At 41.9% G+C, this 23908-nt stretch overlaps 1 protein-coding gene across 3 annotated transcripts in view; it reads right to left on the bottom strand.

The window, feature by feature from the left end:
* Window positions 1-21110: 21110 nt before the first annotated feature.
* DAAM1 (dishevelled associated activator of morphogenesis 1) overlaps window positions 21111-23908 on the bottom strand; it is a 165461-nt gene continuing 162663 nt past the window's right edge. For all 3 annotated transcript variants that reach the window (XM_047737013.1, XM_047737014.1, XM_047737015.1), the window contains exon 25: window positions 21111-23807. In XM_047737013.1, coding sequence (XP_047592969.1) covers window positions 23598-23807 — 210 coding nt within the window. In that variant the 3' untranslated portion in view covers window positions 21111-23597. The remainder of the gene's footprint in view (window positions 23808-23908) is intronic.

Raw genomic sequence — 23908 nt, 5'->3', positions numbered from 1 at the left:
AGGGCGCCTGGGTGGCTCAGTGGGTTAAGCCTCTGCCTTCAGCTCAGGTCATGATCCCAGGGTCCTGGGATCGAGTCCTGCATCAGACTCTCTGCTCAGCAGGGAGCCTGCTTCCTCCACTCTCTCTCTTCCTGCCTCTCTGCCTACTTGTGATCTCTCTCTGTCAAATAAATAAATAAAGTCTTTAAAAAAAAAAAAAAGCCACCAAGCAGGGAGCACCTGGGTGGTTCAGTGGTTAGGTGACTGCCTTTGACTCAGGCCATGATCCTAGAGTCCTGGGATCGAGTTCTGCATTGGGCTCCCTGTTCAGTGGGGAGCCTGCTTCTCCCTCTGACCATTCCACCTCTCGTGCTCTCGCTCTCTCTCTCATTCTTAAATAAATAAATAAAATCTTAAAAAAAAAAAAAAAGCCAGCAAGCATCATGACTTCATTTGGACACATGGCTACAACCGTAGACTCAAAAGCAGTTAGAATGACCAACGCAGTTATTGGAAGCACACAGTAAAAATTCTTTTGTCAAAAAAGAAAAAGAAAAAAAAAAAAAAGCTTGGTTTAAGGAATCCTTTGCTATCCCATCCGATCCAAGGACTGGCCGTGTGATTATTTCATCTGACTGTTTATCAGAACTATAAAAAAAAAAAATCACAGTTGTACCGCAGGTTCATGAAAGGACTCCCGCGACCGTCTCCATGGCAGCTGTGCATTCCTCTGCTTCTCACCAGTTTGAGTCTTTGCAGTACTTGACAGCTTGTGAAGGATTTGCCTCTGGGTCACCTCTTCAGGCACGCAGGGCTGGTTTCATCGGTCTCTCCTCAGCTCTGCTTTCTCTTCTTTATGGCAATTGTGACTCTTCTGTGAAGATGTGTGTCACCCACATGCTCCCTTCCATCCATCGTCCTTGGCAGGTAGCTCCGGGAGCTCTAGCTTGGATTTCTCTTTCACACTCCAGTCCCTGTTCCACTTGTCTACTAGGCACCTTCGCATCAGTGTCTCACAGGTTCCTGGAACTCCTCAGAGCTTTCCTCTGAACGCCCTCTTCCTGGTGAATGGCGTACTACTGACTCAGGGACACAGGCTCAAAAATACTGGCTTCTCTTTTGCCTCCAAAATGTAAGCAGTTGCTATATTCTATATAGTTGGCCATATATAACCTTTTTAATTAACTCATTTTTTTAAAAAAGATTTTATTTATTTATTTGACAGAAAGAGATCACAAGTAGGCGGAGAGGATCATGACCTGAGCCGAAGGCAGAGGCTTAACCCACTGAGCCACCCAGGAGTCCCTCTAATTAACTCATTTAAATTATACCTCCTGCCTTACCTCAGGTCCTCTTTACCTTTCTCTAGGACTGCAGCAACAGTGATCTGAAGAGTAGCCCAATTTTATCCCATTCTACATGCTCCTGTGCAAGCCCAGGTCCAATGACGGTGCTTCCCTACTCCAAAATCTTTGCAATTTCTTTTTGCTTAGTGATCTAAATTCTAAGTTCATCCCATATCAAAGCTTACCACATTATGGATCCAATTTTCTTTCTGCTCCTCTCTACCTACCTATATTCCATCCAAAGCACTTGAAACCAACATTTTATTGAACGCTTCTGTTTTAGACACTGTGATGAACATTGAAAATGCATTATGTTGTTTAATCCTTAAAACATGTAATGGTAGGGATGCCTGGGTGGCTCAGACAGTTAAGCGTCTGACTCTTGATCTTAGCTCAGGTGTTGATCTCAGGGTCATGAGTTCAAGCTCTACAACGGGCATGGAGTTTACTTAAAAAAAAAAGTCTCAGTCTGTTAAGGATCTGATACTTGGTTTTGGCTCAGATCTTGGTCTCAGGTTTGTAAGATCAAGCCCCACGTCAGGCCCCATGCTCAGCGGGGTGTTTGCTTGAGATTCTTTTTCTCTCCCTCTCTCTTTGCCCCTTCCCCCACTCTCTCTCTAGAGTAAATAAATAAATATTTAAAAATAGGTATATATAATGATATTGCTTACCCATTTTGCAAATGAATAAACCAAGGCTTGGGAAATTCAGGTAAATTGTCCAAAGTGTTATGGTTAGTAGGGAACAGTGAGGAAATTTAAATCTCAACTCTCTACATATACCTTAAATTTTTTGCTTATCTGCCTCTATTCATGCATTTTCCTTCATGTGAATTTCTGCAATGTCTTCTGCACGTTAACATTTGTGTGTCAAAAACTTATTCATCCTCTAAGACAGATGGCAAATGCCACCTCTTCCTTGAGGTCTCTCCTGATGTCTGAGCTAGTGGTACTTTGTCAAGCATCTGCATAGCCATGCAAGAATACAGACCTGGCTTCAGTGACTGGTGAGCTCATCTCTGGTGCTATTGGCTTTGTGAGGACAGTGGGCAAGTCTTCATCATATTTTTACCACAAACTTCCCCCCTCGCCTGCCCCATGCTGCACTGAAGATAAATCCTGGCATATTCTAGGTATTCAGGGTGGGAATTGAATTGTCTCACAGATAAACAGAAAAGATGCCACACTAGTGTCAGGACGATAATGGCAAAACATCCCTACGTTATAGTCCCTATGTCTTCTCTGGAAATCATCATGTTCTTTCTAGCAACTGAGCAATTAAGTATGACACAAAGGAGGAGAAGGTATCTTACTGAAAGCTTGACTATTGACATTGAACATCTGGTTTGTGTGGTTTGTATGTCTGAATAACATAGACACTTTCTTAATCAGTAGACATGGTTACTGACCAGCTGATTTGTCTTCTTTAAGTCAGAGCTGAGTTATTACCCAGTTCTTGTTTTGTCCAGAGAATTATGTAGCTATGTTGGAAACAAAATGTACTCTTTGCTTTGTCCATGAGAGCAACACTAACCAATACTTTCCCCTGTGTTCATCAGTTATTAAATCTGGAGGTGTCCTCATTTAACCCTGGAAAGCAGTCAAATTGATAGGACCCCGCAATTCCACTTCAAATGAAATATATGACAACGGGGTGCCTGGATGGCTCAGTGGGTTAAAGCCTCTGCCTTCATCTCAGGTCATGATCCCAGGGTCCTAGAATCAAGCCCCACGTCGGGCTCTCTGCTTAGCAGGAAGTCTGCTTCCTCCTCTCTCTCTCTCTCTCTCTGCCTGCCTCTCTGCCTACTTGTGATCTTTGTCTGTCAAATAAAGAAATAAAATCTTAAAAAAAAAAAAAGAAATATATGAAAACACATGTCCACACAAATACTTGTACGTTAATCATAGAAGCCAAAAAATGGAAACAACCTGTTCATCAACTTATGAATGGGTAAACAAAAGTGGTACGTCTGTATAATGGAGTATTCAGCAAGAAAATTAGCAATAAAAAGGAATGAAATACTAACGCATTCTCCAACATGGATGAACTGGGAAAACATGCTAGAAGCCAGACACAAAAGAACATGTATTATATAATTCCATTTCTATGAAATGTCCAACGGGGCAAATCTATAGACACAGAAGGCAGTGGTTGTCTGCGGCAGGTGGGGGAAGGAAGTGGGGAGAAATGAGAAGTAACCGCCAATGGGCATGGAGTTTCTCTGTGGACATGTGATGAAAATGTTTTAAAGGTGATTGTGGTGATGACTGCACAGTTTGGTGAATATACCAAAAGGCATTGAAAGGCACCCTTCAAGTAAGGAACTGTATGGTATGTGAGTGATATCTCAAGAAAGCTGTTCTTTTAAGAAATAGTCAAAATGATATCAAGGACTATTATGGGATGAGGAGATATGTTAGTCAATGGCTACATAAGCTGCTAAAAATTCTGTCTGAAAGGGGAAATTCAACATTTGAAGAGATTCCCACCAAACTTTCTCTTTCTCCAAATAGATTACAAGGAGAAAGAAGAGATTAAAAAAGGAAAAGGCATTTGGTGATTGGCTCAGTCCCCTGGTACAATTTTGCTTTGATCAAAGATTATACTTGGGCGTAGTTCATTCAGGAGATATTTTAAGGGTTTTTTTTTGTTTTATTTTTACTCTTCTGTATCTTGAAAAGGTAAAAATGAATAGTCTATTATTTGGATAATGGGGGACGTGTGTTTTTGGCTTTGATATTAATTTTGAAAGGCACTTAACACAAATGAGCTTTCTGGCCCAGCTGGCTATATATGTTTTCATACAAGCAGTTGTAAACTTATCTAGGCGCATTTCACAATGGGCTGTCCACCGAGACCATAAAACGAGCAGCTGTAACATTAATGACTATTATGCACTCCCCGCCAGCTGGGACTTGACAGAACGCTGGACCACAGAAACCCCGCAAGTGAATAACATGGGAAACAGTCTATAAATAGGAAGAATATCAGTTATTTGCCAAAACACACAGATTCTGGTGTGACCACACAGAAAGGAGGAGGAACGCCATCAGGCTCTCTGACGATTTGAATGATCCTTGGACACAAGGACAGCAAAAAAGACATTATGTTCTCTTGAGCAGATGTTAGGGGCTAGCTTAAAGGTTCTCCAATTTGGTTGCTTTCCAGCTTTCCCAAAGGGGAAATTGGGGGTCTGGGAACCCTGATTGTTCGGGCGTAAGATGTAGGACTTTGCCTTTTTGCGGGGCTCTCCGTGTGCTTAAGAGCCAACACATAGGAGTAGGGTTGGCTGGGTCTGGTTGGCGGGGACAGTCTACTTGTTCCAGAGATGTTGAAGGAGTCTGAGGAGAACCCTCCTGACCACTGTGTGCTAAGCAGAGTGGTTTTGTCCTGCCCCATCATCCTGAGTGGCCTACTTGACTTTCTCCTAAAAGCCCTACCCTTGAGCCCCATGGGAGTTCTCATTTTCCAAACATATTTTGTTTGATACTGTTGTGTTTGGTGCCTATTATTCCTTTTAGTCAGAATCTGACACCTTTTACTCATCCTTTTAATTTTGTCTTTTCTGTGGAGCCCCCACCCACCCACCGAGTGGCCCCAGGCAAAATTAGTCATTTCCATCTCTAGCCTCCTAAAGCCAGCTCCGTTATAGCTGGGAAACCACGCGTGGCTCTCCCTCTCCAGACAGTATCTCAGATATAAGGATTACATCTATTTTTATATCACTATCACTTAGCGTATCTGGCATATATAAGTACTTAATCATATTTGTTGAATTCCACCAGATTGAGATCCTGATAGGTTGCCTGAGACTATAGAGATGAGGAAGCCAACTTCCTGGTCTAGAAGGAGTAACGCGTGTGTGTGCGTGTGTGTGTGTGTGTCTGTGTGTGTGAGAAAGAGAGAGATGAATATTAAGTAAGAAATTATTAAACAGAACAGCAAAAACCAAAGGACCAACTGTTTCTGATGGAGGTATTCCAGGCTTGACCAAAGGGAGAAAGATTTGTTGAAACCATACTCTAGTGGGTGTATTTGTTTGCTCTGCTGCCATAACAAAGTACTTACTGAGTAGCTTCAACAGAATTATCTCATGATTCTGGTGGTGAGAAGTTGGCAGTTGAGGTTTCATCAGGGTTGTTTCTTCTGAGGCTTCTCTTCTTGGCCTCTTGGGAATGGCCATCAACTCTGTCCATCTCCATGTGGTCTTTCCTGTGTGCATCTGTGTCCTAATCTCTTTTTATAGGGACACCAATCATGCTGAATTAGGACCCACCATAGTGACCTCATTTAACCTTAATTAAGTGTCTCCAAATACAGTCACTCTCTGAGGTACTGGGGTTTAGGTCTTCAACATACAAATTTTGAGGAGATGCAATTCAGCCCATAACAGTGGGTAACTACCTACTTCGCCTGAGGTTAAGGCTTTTCTTGTACATCAGTTCTGCGAACTCTTTTAAGCCTCTTTGAACTGATCTTCACATCTAAGCAATGTTGACAGAGCCCCTTGAAGTGTACCCTGAGATGGTAATTGAAACTGGCACGTGTGGAGTCTGGATGTTAAGGAAGATTCCCTTCTCCGTCTTCCCAGTGCTGCACGGGCTGCAGACACCGAGCCTGGGGCCCCTTTCCTAGGCTGTCAGAAGGTCCATGGTCCCTGAGTCTACACGCCACAGCCTACGTTCACAGACTATTCTTGTATCACAAATGAGTGTGCCATTGGAAGCCTCTGCCCGCATTTGCCGTAGCTGCTCTCTGGTTAGGGCCAACCTAACACCAAACCAGGTTAGGGCTCGTGTGTGAGCCTCGAGCGGAAAAGAAGACCAGCCCCGGTTTACACACGAGGACTGTGTCCAGCTCTAATCCAGCCCCCATGCTGGACGGATAGCTGGGCTGGTACTGTGCACCATTCGAGGATTCCCACCTCCGAGCGCAGGTGTCCACTTCAAAATAGTACAAAATGATCACTACCACACTGGGAGACTGTTCAGAGCGGACTCCTCCTGGAAAGAGCAGTACTGGAGTAATTTGCTGAGATAAAATAAGTTTGGGTTTACGGGGTGGCACGCCAGAGATGTTCTTTCTTCAGTTTAATATTTCTTCAAGTGAGGTCCCTGGCCACCTATGTTGGACTCACATGGTTTTTATTTTTTTTTTTTTAAGACTATTTATTTATTTGAGAGAGAGAGTTCAAGCAGGGGGAGCAGCAGGGAGAGGCAGAGGGAGAAGCAGGCTCCCTGCCGAGCAAGGAGCCCCACGTGGGGCTCCATCCCAGGGTGCTGAGATCATGGCCTGAGCCGAAGGCAGACGCTAAATGACTGAGCCACCCAGGCGCCCCTCATACAGGGTTCTTAATAAAAATGTAAGTTATTCTGCGCTGCCTCATGCTGAGTCAGAATCTTTGGGTGGACCTAGAAATCTTGAGTTTTGATCTTGCCTTGTGTAATTTTTTCCAAATTGACATGGGCACACCACTGTTTAGTAACTCTGCCTGGAAACGGAGGACAGGCACTGCCAGGTGTGTGGTTCTGTGTGGAACTGCGGTCCCACAATCCACGCAGCCTTCCCATGGGAGTGCTTCACCAAGACCCAGAAGGACGGAGGTCACCAAGTCCAGGGACCACGCACCCAGCTCTGATTCACCCTCTCCAGGGCTCTGCCCACAGCTCTAATTTCTCTCTCCTCCCTGTCCCTTTGTTCTTTGAAGTCACAGCTTGGATCACCCCTAACTAAAAAAAAAAAAAAAAAAAAAAAGTTTTCTAATCCAGATGTTGCACAGTGGTGATGACGGTGTGGTTAGTAGAAGGGAACACTCACACCGAGAGCAAACTGCTGCAACCTTGTCTCAGAGGGAATTCTGGCAAGCTGCACTGAGAGACCATGACTTCTATTTCCAGAAATGAACCCCCAGGGAAAATGAGAGATGCTGGCAAAGGCTTATATTGAAGAATATTAGTCATCAGAGCCTTGTTTATAATACTGATAAATATTTAACAGGTAGGGAACTTCTCAAATTCATAAAATTAAAATGTGAGGTAGTCACTAAATAGTCTGCCGTCACAAAATACCTACCAGGTTAAAAAGTTCTTTAACCTATTTTTTTTTTGAAGATGAAAATCTCTCTATAGAATAATTCTAATTTTCTTCCCACAAATCTCTCAATTTCTATCTGCAGAAAAGTTAATTATCTTTACGTCGGGAGCCTCCACAGGCAGAGAAAAGAGCTGGAACCCTGAGGACGATGTAACCTAAATCTTCAGCAAATTCACATTAATTTATTGCCTTCATCTTCACTCCAGTGGAGATCAGCCAGCTTGAGTGAATAGAAATTTGGTTTCGTGGTCAGGTGGAAGTCGGGAACACGTAGGGCGGTGGCTCTCAAGCCTCAGCATGCAGAAGGATCATCTGGGGAGCTGACTAAAATGCAGATTCCTTGGCCCCACTTCTAGAAATTTCTATGTAAGAGATGGGGCTTAATAACTTCATTTTAGTAATCCCCCAATATAGTTTTGCAGGGGACCAGCAGTAGGAGCATCTGGGGGGAAGGGGTCGTACAAGCTGGAGAGAGAACCCCAGGGGAGACCTAGGGAAGCAAAAAGCACTGGGAAGCTAGGGGGAAGGGCAAAGAAGGAGGTGTCAAACATTAATATTGTTCCCGTACTTTCCATATAAACTAGTACTATTTACTATAATATCAGGACTACTGAACAGTCTGAAAGCCCTTTGTAGGCTAAACGTGAGAACATGGCTATCACTTAACCATGATTTCCAGTGGAAAATATGTTTCAAGTTTTAAATGACTAATTTCCATCTGAACTTTAAGGATTCAATTTGTTCCTATACAGGCAACTTGTCTGTTACAACTTCCACACCATAGGGTTCCAACTAGAGTTTGGAAAACCACCCCAACCCTGATGTAACAATTTAGAAGTCCTTCAATTTTTCACAATGACTTTGGCTCATTTATCAAAATAGGAAGAAGAAAAAAGATAAACCTCATTTTGAGGCAAAAGACAGATACCCATTATCAAATAGAAGATTACACCCAATCTCAACTTAAAAACAACTACAGGGGCACCTGGGTGGCTCAATGGGTTAAAGCCTCTGCCTTTGGCTCAGGTCATGATCCCGGGGTCCTGGGATTGAGCCCCGCATCGGGCTCTCAGCTCAGCGGAGAGCCTGCTTCCCCCCTCTCTCTGCCTGCCTCTCTGCCTACTTGTGATCTGTGTCTGTCAAATAAATAAAAATCTTAAAAAAAAAAATGACTACAAATCAGATTTGAGCCTCCTTGTGCTTTACGAAGAGCTGTGGATACCCACCGCTTTGGGGGAGCGATTGCATGAGGAATGAGGGATATAGCTTAAACCTTCTGTTCAACTTCCTTAGATTTAGTTTTGAACCTGGAACAGTCCCTTAAAATTTTATACATTTCAAATTCAGCAACTCTAAAGAATAAACGCTTGAACAAATCTCTTTTGGCAAGCGAGGAGGAGGAGATAATGAACGGTGCCCATGCTGAGTATGTACACAGATGTGCTGCTGCACATTTGCAATTTGAGGACGATGATACGCTGTTTAAAAGGGAGTTCAGATGTGAGCTGGAACCAAGTTTGAAAACGTTGTCCGCAGGAGGTGAGTTGGGATGGCGGTGGTTTCCACGTCTGTGTCAGTTGGGTACAAACGGGGACAGGATCCAAATAAAGTATCCAAATAAACCAATACAGAAATAGGTTCCTAAAGCGCCACCCTGTCCTCACATTTTAATTCATTTCCAAAAGGAATATAAAGGCCCAAATGAAAGGCCCTGAGCTGGATGGTCAGTTTGAGCTGCTGAGGACTGAGGGTGTTCGGGCTAGATGCGTGATGATTCCAGTTTGAGCGATAAAACCCTTGGTTCAAACAGAGTCCTTTGCTGAAGCAGAAGTAGAAGCCTGGTGCCTTGCTGGCCTGGCCCCTCAGTCCCTTGACCACAACAGATCAGACACTTCCATCCGTCAGGATTCTTCAATTCCAAGCAACAGACTCTGACTTGGGCCAGTTTTCAGACTGCTGGGGGAGCAAATGAACTAAGGTTCAGAAAAGCCTGGAACCAGGAGAGCTCTGGAATTGTGGGTAGCCAGAACGAAAGGGCAGCCTCTTCAACGATTGTCGCTGGAACCAGACCTTGTGCTCCTCAGCTCTGGTCGCCTTGGTTGGGTCACATGTCCATCCCTTGATCTAGAGGCATGGGGACATCTTTGGGTAGGAGAGGATGGTTAGCAGGAGGGGCGATTTGATCACAGGAAACTAAAACATGTGTCCAGTACGGTCCTTCAAGGTCCCTTCCAACCCCAGGACCCAGGATTCTAGGACTTCTGTTATTATCACTCTTTCCGCTTGCTCTTATCACAACTAAAAATTTCTGTAACTATGTTTGTGGTGGGTGTTGACTAGACTTATTGTGGTGGTCATTTTGCAATGCACACAAACATTGGATCGTTATATTGTACACCTGAAACTTACATAATATTTTATGTCAAATAGATCTCAATAAATAATAAAAAAAAAGAAAATGTTTCTTAAAATTAAAAATCTGTACTAAGATAGTGATAAAGATGGGAAAAAATTTGACCCATCTTTCCCCTGCCAAAAAAGAAAAAGATAATTTCCATGCAACAGCAATCCAAAGTGACTTCAGTGAGTTAACTGTAGGCTTTGTTCAAATTTTAAATTTTAATCTCAGAAAAGAGTAGCACTAATACAGAAGTGAAAACAAAATTGGGGGGATAATAGCAACTTTTGCAATTGCTTGTTTATTGAATATGTGTTAAAGGCTAGGATTTTTTTGGTCTGATTTTGCTTGAAATTGTGTGACACTGGGTACATTTCTTAATCTTCCCAAGCCTCAGTTTCCTTATCTGTAAAATGGGAGTCATTGGGTTTTTATTGGGTTGTTTTCTGGGAAATGCTTTTTACAGTGCCCTGCCTTCATAAACGTAGTTATTGTTATTACCCAAAAAGGGAATTTTATCTCAAACATTAATCATGAATATTTATAGTCACATTTTATTGAGTTCATTTCATAAATTCATTAAAGCCGGGAGACAGAATGAACAGATAGATATTCTCAGCTTCTTAACAACCAAGCCAGGGGACTAAGAAAGTGAATGGTGGTAACTCCCTGAATGTGTATTCTGTGAACACAAAGACATGTCACAGGGGTTGTGCCGAGGTACACAGCTGGTATTAGCATTTGCCAACAGCTGGGGCTATGCTGCGGGAAGAATATTACACATGCTTACTTCAGAGATTTACCCTGCCTTTTCCTGAAACAGTTTCCTGCCTAGTGACTTCCTCAAAACGGCACGGAGTCCATATTTCTGTAGGATTGTGATGTAATCAAATCTGTACATCCTCCGCCCTTTGGCAAAAGGGCGGGATTGCTATGACTCTTGGTTTCATCATCGTGATGACTCAAGTACAGATGATTTTAGACCAACTGTGTCTCCTGGGAATTATGAAACCAGGCTTCCGGAAGCAACTCACTAAAGGATTTTAAAACAAAGAGGTACTGAAGTCTGGGGAGAGAATTCCACTCACTTAGTTCATCATAAGCACCTTATTAGGAATGGGAAATGGGGAAAGGAACTGCTTCTAAAGCAGATTTACAAATTAGGCTGGTGTGACGGGAGTTATGTCTGAGAGAGAGAGATTCCTGCCCTTCCATTGACGGAACACACTTCCTTCCTCTGGGGGTCGGGAGCTGCAAATGCTAGTTGTTCAGAAAACTCCATGCCAATTCTCCTGAATTCCCCCATCTTATTCTTTCTAAAACCGATGAACCCAAAGCATTTGTTTACCTTTTGATTCCTCACTGTGCTGCTCACCGGCGCTCTCAGAAGAGGAGGGTGATCCAGTACTTCTAGACTCTGCCTGGGGAGACACACGAACACACGGAGTACTAAGACCGAGTAGAAAGCTGTGTGACACACGCACTCATTTTTGTGGCTCACAGGCCTGGTGGGGCTGGACAGCTCCGTGAACCCGGATGCACACTTGGCAAAACCCCTTGCTCAGCTCGGGGAGATTTCGATCAGCGAGCTTATCTCTGCTTGACGAAATAGCGTCCACATTTGTCACCAGGCAACTTGTTGAAGTCATTTCGGATGCAGGAAATCCTGTGTTTACTACCTAGGAAATACTACATAAAGATTGGGATTTTTTTCCCCTTGTAATGCTCTTTCCAATTGAAATTCAGCAACAGAGCCATGGCTGATAAGAAGAACATTGGTCAGGAAATGACAATACGGTGATAGCCAACTGTACACAATAGGCCTTACTTCTTTGTTTCCAACCTGGTTCTCAAAATTGCTTGATAGAATCACTTCCTTCAGGGAGTCCAGTCACTCACAGGTTCATGTCTCTTGGGTGCTCATGCCTTTCGAGAGGCATTACCATCTCCCTGTAAATGTCTGAAAGGATGGGTGAGGGAAATGCCTGGAAAATACCGGACTCATCTGTAAAGATGCTGGGGGATCATGTATAAGAGGGACAGGAATATCCTCTAGGGCTCAGTTAACCTAAATCATCTAAAGGGGCATGAAATCATTCCCTTTCGAAGTCACCAGCTTAAACAATAATATCTGTACTTATGACTAAAGAGCTTCCTCCAGCCAAAAGGTCAGGGAGCTATAAACAAAATCTGATGGACATTACATAATGTGATGAAAAGATGAAGTAATATGTTTTAAGGAAAAAGACAGCAATAGGGGCGCCTGGGTGGCTCAGTGGTTAAAGCCTCTGCCTTTGGCTCAGGTCATGATCCCAGGGTCCTGGGATGGAGCCCCGCATCGGGCTCTCTGCTCTGCGGGGGGCCTGCTCCCCGCCCCCACTCTCTGCCTGCTACTCTGCCTGCTTGTAATCTGTCTGTCAAATAAAGAAATTAAAAAAAAAAAAAGACAGCAATAGAAGGTATTGATAGAGCACTAGAAGAAGGATGAGCAGATGGAGAGCGTCGTTGGAAAGTGTCCAGCCTTGGGGCACCTGGGTGGCTCAGTGGGTTAAGCCTCTGCCTTTGGCTCAGGTCATGATCTCAAGGTCCTGAGATCGAGTCCCACATCAGGCTCTCTGCTCAGCAGGGAGCCTGCTTCACCCCGCCCCCACCTGCTACTCTGCCTGCTTGTGATCTCTCTCTGTCAAATAAATAAATAAAATCTTTAAAAAAAAAAAAAAGAAAGAAAAAGAAAAGGAAAAAAAAGAGTATCCAGCCCTGTCCAGGAGTTGTCAGGCTGAGAGTATTACTGTCCTGTTGGCAAGGCTAGAACAGGCAAGATTCTGCCTTCAACCTAACTTAGCTGTGAGATAGTCCTGTACTTGTTTTTTTTTCCCCCCTTTTGTTTTATTTTGGTTGTTTTCTCATTTGTAAGTTAAACTTTTAGTTCATTTTTAGTCATTTCTCTTTTTAAGAAATGAAGGCACTCACAAATTTGTCTTTGCCTTTGAGTACAGTTTTTGCTATACTCTGTGGGTAGTGGCTCTATTTTTATATGTAATGATGTTATATTCATAATTTTATAAATAAGACGACAGATTTAGCAAATAAAAATATAAGATCTCCAGTTAAATTTTAATTTCAAACAATAAATTTTTTAGTGTATGTCCCAAATATTGTACAAAATGTACTTATACTAAAAAAAAAAAAAAGGATTATCTGATATTACAAGTTAACTGGGTGTCCTGTATTTTTATCTGGCAACCCTATTATAAATAGATCTCAGATGTCATTTGGGTTCACTGTGACCCAGTATTTTTTGGAAGATGTTCCTCTCAAATGATTATGATGTTTTTTGCTTAAACTTTTAATGTTAAATTCTTTTCTTTTTGTGTATGTGTGGTTCATTTATGGGAATGTAACCATAGGTGAGTGGGTCCCAAAGAGGGACAGTTTCACTCCCCAGGGTCACATCTGACAAGGTCTAGAGAAATTTTTGGTTATAACTCGAGGAGGTGTGTTAATGGGTCGAGGACAGGGCTGCTGCTTAATATCCTACAATACACGAAACAACCCTCAAAATAAAGAATTTAATTTAGCATAAAATAAAACAGCTACTGTTGAGAAACATTACCATAAACACTTGAAAAGGGGTCTATCATTTCAACTGTATCTTTGCTTAAGATATGTCTATTGATCAGTTTCATCAAATGTATTATTCACATCATCTCTGTTCGTATATTCAATCTCTCAGAGAAAGAGAGTGATCCTTTATTGACATCCTCCAGTATGTTAGACCTTGTTCCTGCTGCTGCAAACCTTCGGTAAACACAACAAATTTCTCTGATTTTATGGAGCTTTAATTCTACTGGGTTGAGTGAGATTAGGTGACATATTAAACAAATGATACTATATATATATATGTGCATATATATATATAGTATACACACACACACACACACACATATATGTATACATATATCTTATGAAGAAAATAGATCAGAGAGTAGGAATAGGTGCTGGGAAGGGTATAGGTTGAAGCTGTAAAATGAGCGGCAAGGAAGTCATTACCAAGAAGTTTATGTTGGTTTCCGTAGTGTAGTGGTTATCACGTTTGCCTCACACCCAGAAGTTTATGTTGGAACAAAGGTGGGGAGGAGGTGACAGAGAAAGTGATGTGATATCTGGGGGAGGAGTGGCTTAGGCAAAGGAAACAGAAACGAGCGGCTCTGCTGTAGGTCACTGCTTAGTATATGATCAAGGAAGAAGAGGAAGCCAGTGCCGCTGGAGCAAAGGGAGGAAGAGGGAAAGTAGCGAGGATGAATGGGGTCAGAGGGGTAATGGCGCTGGCAAGCATCCAGATCATTTAGGGTGTAGGAGGCCATTGTGAGAATGGCCACATTGACCTCTAAGTGAGATAGAAAGCCCCTGGAGAGTTTAAGTAGAGTGATAAGATTTTACATACATTTGGAAAGCATCCCTTTGGCTGTTCGGTTGAAAACAAACCACAGGGGGACGGGGAGGTGGGGGAAAGGCTGAAGCAAAGAGACCAGTTAGGAGACCATTGCTATAACCCAGAAGGGAGAGGATGGTACTATGTCTGGATGGTAACAGTGGAGACTGTGAGACTGGATTGAATTCATCAGGCACACGTACACACTGCTGGTAGAAATACAAAATGGCTCAATCCCTATGAGGGGAATTTAGCAATCTTGAACGAAAAGACTTACTTGTCTTTTCTTTGACCCAACAATCCCACTTCTAGGAATTTAAGCTAGAAATACACCTTCAACAATAACAAATAAAGAAGCACAAGGTTATTCACTGCAACATCATATATAATTGGGAAATATTGGAGGTCAGTTGAATAAGCAGTGTTACCTGCACACAAGAGAGTAAAAAAAAAGAGCGAGGTTGAAGATCTGTATGAGTTGACAGGGAGGGTGATCCCCAGCAGGTATTAAGTGTAAAAGACTCACTGTAAAAAAGCACACATGGCATGCTATTTTTTTGTGCAAAAAAAAAGGAAAAATAGGGCGCCTGGGTGGCTCAGTGGGTTAAGCCGCTGCCTTCGGCTCAGGTCATGATCTCAGGGTCCTGGGATCGAGTCCCACATCGGGCTCTCTGCTCAGCAGGAAGCCTGCTTCCCTTTCTCTCTCTCTCTCTCTGCCTGCCTCTCCATCTACTTGTGATCTCTCTCTGTCAAATAAATAAATAAAATCTTTAAAAAAAAAAAAAAAAGGAAAAATAAGTAAACACACACATATCTGTTTATCATTACAAAAGAAACAAAGGAAAGATAAACCAGAAAACACTTAATTTGGATAACTGCAAGGAAGGGTGGGGATACGGAGTCGGGTAAAAGGATATAGGAGGGTGACACTTCTTGGAATATACCTTTTCATACAGTTCTGGCTTTGAAATTGTTAGTAGTCTACATGTTTTATTTACAAGTAAATAAAAATTAAATAAGAAGGAGACAAAACCCAAGTAACACTGAAAGAAAATGGACACAAATAAATCAGAGTATATTTTAAATGATTACTGTAACCATAACAACCAAAGGCAGAGGAAAAAAAGAATGAACCCATCCTTGTAATTTATGAGCACAGTGTTTGGTTCTACATCTTGAGTCTGGAACAGAGAAGGATGTAGGGAGGGGAAGCAGAAGAGGGCAGAGGTCGCTTCTGTACTCTCCAGTAGGTTAGTTTTTTGTCATGCTATGTAAGAGGCAATTTTGAAACAACATTTTGTGCCTCTGGTTGGGATTCTGGTAGGACCAATGGTGCATTCCAGCAGATGATGGAAAAACCTCAACATAACAAAAAAGAAACATCAGACACACACAAGACAAGACAGAGTTCAGAAAAGGGGAGGTGGGCTTGTATTCCCTGTCTTGTGTGCCCTTCCATCTTCAAAGCCAGGAATCCCAGTATTCCTACCTCTGCTTCTGTCCTCACATCTCCTTCTCTGTCTCTGAGCCTCCTGCCTCCCTCCTTGAAGGACACTTGTGATTACGCTGGGCCTGCCTGGCTGATCCAGGATCATGTGTGTCAAAATCCTTACTTACCTACCAAAGAGGACACATGCAATGTCCTCTTTGCCACGTAAGGGGATGTGTTCACAGGTTCTGGGGATTAGGACATAGGACATTCTGCCTCCCAGAGGACTATTGTTCAAAAATGTCACTATCATAGCACAGCAAGATCAGAGAGTGTCAGAAGCTGCGAGATATGACAACTACAGCACTACCTGATCTTGAACTAGGTCTTTTTTGGAGGAAAGGCTCCAGGATATTCGTTTTTCTATCAACTGACAAAATTGGAACTTGGGTCATTGGTTAGATGAAAGTATCAATATAAATTCACAAAGTCAGTTAATGTACTGAGGCTTGGTAAGAGCACACTCCCTACTCTTAGGAAAGGCACACTGGAATACTCAGGAATTTTAAGGACCATGATGTAAGCAACTTGCTCTCACATGGTTCAGAAAAAGTCATTATGTGTACACACACAAACGGAGAACAAGAGAAATGATGAAGCGAAGGGGGCAAAATGTTACCAATAACGAACCTGAGAAAAACGGCATAAGGTATTCCTTGCTCTATATTAATTTTTGCAATTTTTCCTAAGCTTGAAATTATTTCCAAGTAAAAAGCTTTAAAAAAAAATCATCGATCTAACCTGTTACTTAGCCCCAAACTTCTGAGTTTACAGGTTTGAAGGCCTCTAAGGATGGGTGAATTCAGTATCTTAGGAGGCAGCCTGACCAATGCTGGTCAATTCAAAGAGTTTGAAAGTTCTCTACAAGATGAACTCTAGGGGCACTTGGGTGGCTCAGTCAATTAAGCGTCTGACTCTTAATCTGAGCTCAAGTCTTGATCTCAGGGTTGTGGGTTCAAGCCCCGCATTGGGCTCCATGTTGGGCATGAAGACTACTTTAAAAAAAAAAAAGAAAAAGTGAACTCAATTTTCTGGTGACTTTCACCAGTTGGTTGTAGTTCTGCCATCTGGTGTAGACAGACTAAGTCTTCTCATCTTCAGATATGAGGCAAGCTGTCAAATCGCCTGAGTAATGTTTTGCAGGCTTCAAGTTTCTTGTCAGTGGCTGCTTCTGAGTCTGTTTCTAAACCTCCTCACAGGGATGCATTTTCTTTTGTCAGAGTTGTTCTTAAAATGCAGTGTCCGTGGGGCGCCTGGGTGGCTGAGTGGGTTAAAGCCTCTGCCTTCGGCTCGGGTCATGGTCCCAGGGTCCTGGGATCGAGCCCCACGTCGGGCTCTCTGCTCAGCAGGGAGCCTGCTTCCTCCTCTCTCTCTCTGCCTGCCTCTCTGCCTACTTGTGATCTCTGTCTGTAAAATGAATAAATAAAATCTTTAAAAAAAAAATGCAGTGTCCGTGAGAACACAGCACTCCAGTTGGGCCCATCCACTCAGTTTGATTTTTCCTTCCTCTTCCAACCACACTCATTCTGGGTTACCACAATCTCTGCAGGAAAAAGCCCTGTTAAGGACAGACATTGATTTTCGGACTAAATCAGTGCACATAAGCGGTGCTGGGGCAGCCCCAGTGGGACTCCTACCTCAGGTACCTGGTAAAACAAAAGGAAACCCTCCCGTGAGCTTCTTCCATCTTCCCTTCCCACACAGCCAGGGCGGAGACCAGGCTTCTCTGGCTGGGGCTGGTAAACCGTGCAATTGGGAGAGTGTGTTTAATTTTAGGGAGGGAGTTGGCTGCAGCAAAGCCCTAGCTCCTGGGGACTTGGAGCTTTAAGGCCGGAGGACAACATCCTAGAGTACAAGTTTTGGAACTTCCCAAAAAAGGTGTTTGGGAGACTTGCCTAGGGTTATAGCTCACTTCTGATGGCAGCAGACAAACTCTGGAAGCGAGTTCTTAGATTCTGCTGTTGCTCAGAAATCAGTGCAAGGGACCTTGGGAGCCGTCTTCCGAGGGGAATCCTTTAAAGACTGTACCTAGTTCCAGGATCGATTAGGCTCATCTTTGCCACATTCTTGTGGGGGAAAGTCCATGATGAGGGTCACCTTTGGCATGTTTTTTTGAAGAAAGTCAATGCTAATTGCCCTCGAAGCATTATTTCCCCAGATCTTGTGAGAGAATCTCCTTTCCTGAGGGCATTAGTCCTTTAGCGGGGACCTCACTCCTACCGGTGCCTCTAGCCTACCTTTTAGTGTGAACGCACCAGCTGTAAAAATGTCAGGTCACTAAACAGCTGTTGCTTTTCAGGGTGAACTATCTCATATCTCATCTCATTTCAACTATATCATATCTCATATCTCATATCAAAAGAAGAGCTGTTTTCTGTAAAAACGCATTTTATGAGAGTTCTAAGTAATGAAGCTTTTATTATGGTGGAGGTTTGAGGGAAGAAAGACAGGGAAAGAAAAAGGACAGGCTCTTCTTGTGAGCCTTCAGATGACAGTCAACTTGCGGAAACTATCTTAAACTGGAAAACCTAAAGGCTTATCTCTGAACTGCCTGAGTGTGAATTAGCTTACTAGTGATTTTCTGACCGCACCCCCACCCCTACTCCCCTGCTTCTGAAGAGTTAAGGAATGGATAGCAAGATCCCTTGGGTGTAAGAGATAATCTGGAGGTTTTAGAGACGGGCTAAAGCCGCAAAGGGTCCTGGTCTGAACGGAAGTTCAAGGAAGCATGAGAAGCGAGCCTGTTGGGCTTTACACACAGGGTGATACACACGGATGTGCGTGAGCTGGGGAAGTCAAAGGGCATAGTAAGTCATTGAAATGAATTTAGCTTAGGGGATATGTGAAAGGGAGTAGGACAACTTGATTTGGTTGGAAAGAGTCTTGGTCATCCACATACGGGCTTTTCTCTTTTTAAGCAACTGGTGGAGACACTTCCTTCTCCCCCTGTGCCTGTCTTCCTGAGTCACGGCTCAGCATTATGATCACTTCCTCTCTGTGCACCTTTCCCATTCCAGGAAAGTCAGGGAGGTTCCTAAATCTGATTGGACTCAGGAAGGTTTCTCCACACTGGAGGTGGGGTGGGGGAATGGGGTGAGGACACTAACAAGAGATGCTCACCATCCCATGGGGGCCTGCAGGTTCCTTTGCCTTAGCTATGTCCCCACATGACCATGATGGGTGTAAATGAAATGAGCAATGGTACCGAAGGTCAATACAGAACTGTTTCTTCCTCCTTCCAGTAAAAGAAACTGTAGGCATAGAAGCATAAAAAACAAATACTTTATGTAAATGACATGAGAGAATTTTACTTGGGGACCTCTCTTTTTCCCAAGGGGGAAGAAAAAAACATACCAAGGCTTTGATAAAAATAAAGATCTCCTTTGTCAAAAACCCCTAGTGTGCAATCCTATGTACATGTTGTTTGTTTGACACCATGGAAACATAGCTGATTGCAGTAGACAAAAGCATGTCAGGGAAAAGGCCAAAGGTTAGATCAAGGTTTTCCCCCCAAGACCAGTGAAAAATAATCCTGATTGGTCTTTGCTATGGAAAACATGAAAATCCTTATAAACAGGAAACTCCTTCCTCCAGGGCTTCCAAACTTTCTCCAAGATAAAGAAAATTATAGATTTTAAACCATCTCTTCATGGTAGACTCAGCAGGTTTTTGTACTTCAGTAGAGTTCATATTAATAGGGGCACAGGGATGTAGAGACAAACCAGTATACATATCACTTTTGAGAAAATGAGCACCAACCCCAACTTGGTGATGGTCTATAAATGAAAGCCCTAGAACCCTGACTTCAGATGTACACACAGTCCAGTGGTTCTTGAAGCTAGCTAGTGATTTGGAACTGAATGGTATCAAGCAGCCATTAAAGCTTGGGAGTTCTTATTTTAGGTTTACTACTTGGTAGGAAACAGCTGATGTTATTAAAAAAAAAAAAAAAAGGAACAAGAAGAAAAATTCAGAAAACTCAGAACTTGATCTTTTGAATAACTGTGTCTAAACTAGTTTATTTAAGACTATCCTTTTGCCTCACATAAGCCCATGTTAGATTACAGAAACCCTGGAGGGTTCAAATAGCTTCATCCCTTTAACAGAAGCACATTTTCCCCCAGCAATGATTTTTTTAAGGGAAAATGAAAACATAAAAGGAAACATAATGATCTGAAAGTTTCATATTTTTCTCTACTTCTATCAATACTCCATGAACAATGGAGTGTCTGGGTGGTTTTATACACAGCTCCACACTCAAATGTACAAACTGTTAACTGTATGTTCAGTTTGTGGGACGGAATGAAAAAAACTGCCTACAACGCAGAAGGCTCTCTTCCATCGGAATGCCCTGTGCAAGAGAAAAGCAGTCGTCTTTGGATACCATGCAGTATCCATGGACTAGATGAAATATTAGATGGTTGACAATTTTAAGACTATCATGAGTCCATTCCAAAGATCAGAAGTGCTTAAGTCTGCTATTCACCACAGGACAATCTGTTTTCAGCTTGACTTCAAACTGGGCTGAGGATGGCCAGGCAATGTGGGGCCAAGAAAAAGCCCCAATTTTCAAAGGATATAATACACATCCGTTGCTCTGTATAGGTGACACTTCTCATATTGACCTATATCATAAATTAATTTTAAAAAAGGAAATGCTGGGCACCTGGGTGGCTCCCAGGCTGGGTTAAGGACATGACCAGGGTCCTGGGATTGAGACCTGTGTTGGGCTCTCTGCTCAACAGGAGGGGCCTGCTTCCCTCCCCACTCTGCCTACTTGTGATTTCTCTGTCAAATAAATAAATAAAATCTTAAAAAAAAAAAAAAAAAAGGAAATGCTTCTGAGTGCTTGGGTGGCTCATTTGGTTGAATGACTGCCTTTGGCTCAGGCCATGATCCTGGAGTCCCAGGATAGATTGCCGCACTGGGCTCCCTGCTCAGCAGGGAGTCTGCTTCTCCCTTTGACCCTCCCCCCTCTCATGTTCTCTCTCTCAAACAAATAAAATCTTTCCCAAAAAACAAATAAATAAATAAAGGAAATGCTTCAGAATGAAAAAGATTTTCATTCTCAAGACATTCTTTTCTGTACTGCCAGCTGAACAATTTCACCAGTAGCTATACTGAGAAACCGTAACTCTATGGAGTCATACTAAAGAGGTTATAGAAAAGTGACAGAAAGAGGTAGCATATAGTAGTCTGTGAACATATTGAATATTACCAAAGCAGAAAACTACCATTCTAGGTCTGGTACATACAAGCTAAAAAATATGTATGTGCTCTTGACTTAGGAAACAATTGGCAATATTTAAATTTAATAGTACAAAGAAGTTTGATAATGCTGTTTTAGTAACTCATAGAAAGCATATACATACACCCAATGAATTCATCTCTTTATTGCATATTGTTTTTTTAAAAAAATGTACAATCTCATAACACATACAACATTTTTTTTCTTGGTACTATAACAACAGTCTTGCACCTAGAGACTAAGAGGTTCCAACTACTAAGCTAATAAGATACAAGACATATAATTAAGTTTACAAATTATAATGCTTTCTTTTTGGCATTAATTTAAAAAAACAAACAAAAAACTTTAAAATACACACCCAAGAGAGAAAAGTGGCTACTTACACCAGCACCAATCTAAAAAGTAGATTTTTTTCAACAATGGCACATGGAATTACCTGCACAAAGCTTTTGGGGAAAGAAACCAAAATGGAAACGGTAAAGGAGGCCTACCAGGATGGCCGAATCAAAATGAGGATGATTACAAAGGGCAAGAGGGACACGCTATGGGCTTGCTCCTCTATGTGACTCTCCATCCACTTGTCCATTCCTTAAACTGTAAAACAAAGCCATTTTCAAAATACAGTTCCAAAATTGAGCCAGACCAAATTTCTCTTATTATAAATAGAAAAGAAGATAGAGGCACTTTTGTTAAGGAATAGACACATCCATCATTGTCTCCCATTCCTCATCTCCAAGCCTCTTGGAGCAAAGTCTCTGTCTGCACCTTTAACCTGGTGGATTTGCAGACCTTGGTTACTGGGGGCTGGGGGGCACAACCTCTGCTGTGAGTTTATGACCTTATTTGCTAGTCATTCACTTCCATAAAATGGGTACAAAGTCTCTAAGTTTGCAATGAGGGGGGAAAATGTAAAAACCACTGCTCTTGACCACCCTTAGAGCACTATTTCACAGCTTTCAGATAGTGCAGAGACCTTCCCATCTGCACTAAGCATTATAGTTTCTACAAATCATTTTTAAATAGCATGATTCCTGTACAGTGCATATTGGTATTCTGTTCACCCCTTTATCCCCATTAGAACATAAGCTCCTTGGGGCAGGGACTTTGTCTTGCTTCTCACTGTAGCCTACTAAGCCTGGCACATAGTAGGTGTTTAATAAATATTTGTTAATTGACTGAAAAACTCAATTTAGTGAGTAAATAATGTTCTAGTGCAACAGGACAAACTATTCTCTCCACAGGAAACCCAACCACAACACGAATGATAGAAAGAAAAGAGAGAATCTTAGCCCCCTCCCCCACTACAAATAAATAAAGCAAAGCCAAAAAAAAAAAAAGAAAGTAACAGTCCTCTTTATATATAATTTAAGGATATTAAGAGTTGGTAGGTTAATGGTAAGCATCTATATTTTATTTTCTAATGTTCATTGTTTTTATTCATTTCTCCCTGAGAGCTTCATCTTTTGGACTGAAATTTTACAGGTAGCTTTACTGACACACAATTTAAAATGACAACATATAAACAACAAACCACTTCAAACATACTTAGAGATAAATAGATCTTGGCATCTCTGTCGATGTTGACATTTTGTGCATCCACTAAGTGTCCTTTAGTCCAGACCCATATTGACAGAAGATGCAGCTTGTCCTAGAAAATAGGGAAAAAAAAAAAAAAAAGGAAAAAAAAAAGGCACCCCATAAAAAATTTTAAATAATTTTTATCCCGTCAGAGAATTCCTCCTTTTAGGTCTTGGGTGGGAAATTTTATTTTTAAAGTTTATATATCTATATTGTTAGAACAACAAGCACATTCTGGCAATCTTGTTCTTTAACAAGAGCATGAATTGCATTTAGATATATAGTGTTCTTTTCAAAAGCAATGTAAATAAATCTTCAAGAGCGCTTGGCAGAGAACTTGATGAAATTAGGGGAAAAAATTGATGCCCAAGTTTTAAATATACAAAAAAAGTCTGATTGACATTCTACATAATTCAGATTGTGTGCAAGATGTTCTCAATGAACATTTACAGAGTACAGCCCCACACCAATGTCGGAAATTCTAAGCTGGTCCTATCAATTACTGATGCAATACACCAGTGTCACATTGTCAACTATCAAAAACCATTTTAAATCTATATTTTTCCAACACTAGTTTTACCAATGAAAATAATTTCAAAGTATACCAAGCTTGGAAACCATAAAATATTTCTCAAGCCTTTTTTTTTTGCTTTTGTTTTTCCTTTTTACTCTAGGGAATGTCTCTGTCACCTCTTTCAGGAGATTGTATTGTGCTTCTGAACAGCCATGGTGTTCAGGGGAAGAAAATGAGCCATATTCAATACAAATGCATACACAAAGGGTTTCTGAGTACATACATTAACATAGATTTTTTTTTTAACCATACATATAGGTCTCCAGACAACACTCAGACTTCTATATACATTTTTTTAATATATATGTACACATACATTTACATACACACACATTCACACATTCACTCACAGATGAAAGAAGAAATTGCCTCTGTTTGGATTGCAAGGCAGTGTTATGAAAAGTTCTAGTCACTTCAAAGGGCTGCTAATGAGCTTTCTAAAAAAAGTATCCAAGGAAAATTAGAAATTAAGTTTTGTGACTGGTCTCTCTCGGCTGCTGTCCGTCATCTGGTTGGTAATACGCTTGCGATTCCGTTTCAGCTTAGAAAGGTCTTTGTCAAATACTTCTCCTGAGCGTAGAGCTGAAACCAGGTCATCGAACTCTCCACCCTCTTCACTATTCTCTTTTGCTTTCCTCATTTTACGTTCCCTTTCACGTTGTTCTTTGAGCTGCAAATAGAAAGCAACCTTTTACAAAAGTGTCAAAGTGTTGTTTTGTTTTCAGTGGAGATGAAGTCCTTGAAATATGGCCATACTCCAGTCACCCATGT

Source organism: Lutra lutra, chromosome 7 (genome assembly GCF_902655055.1).
Source record: "Lutra lutra chromosome 7, mLutLut1.2, whole genome shotgun sequence".
Taxonomy (NCBI): domain Eukaryota; kingdom Metazoa; phylum Chordata; class Mammalia; order Carnivora; family Mustelidae; genus Lutra; species Lutra lutra.
The sequence above is the reverse complement of the archived record's forward strand: the minus strand, read 5'-3'. Positions and strand labels throughout refer to the sequence as shown.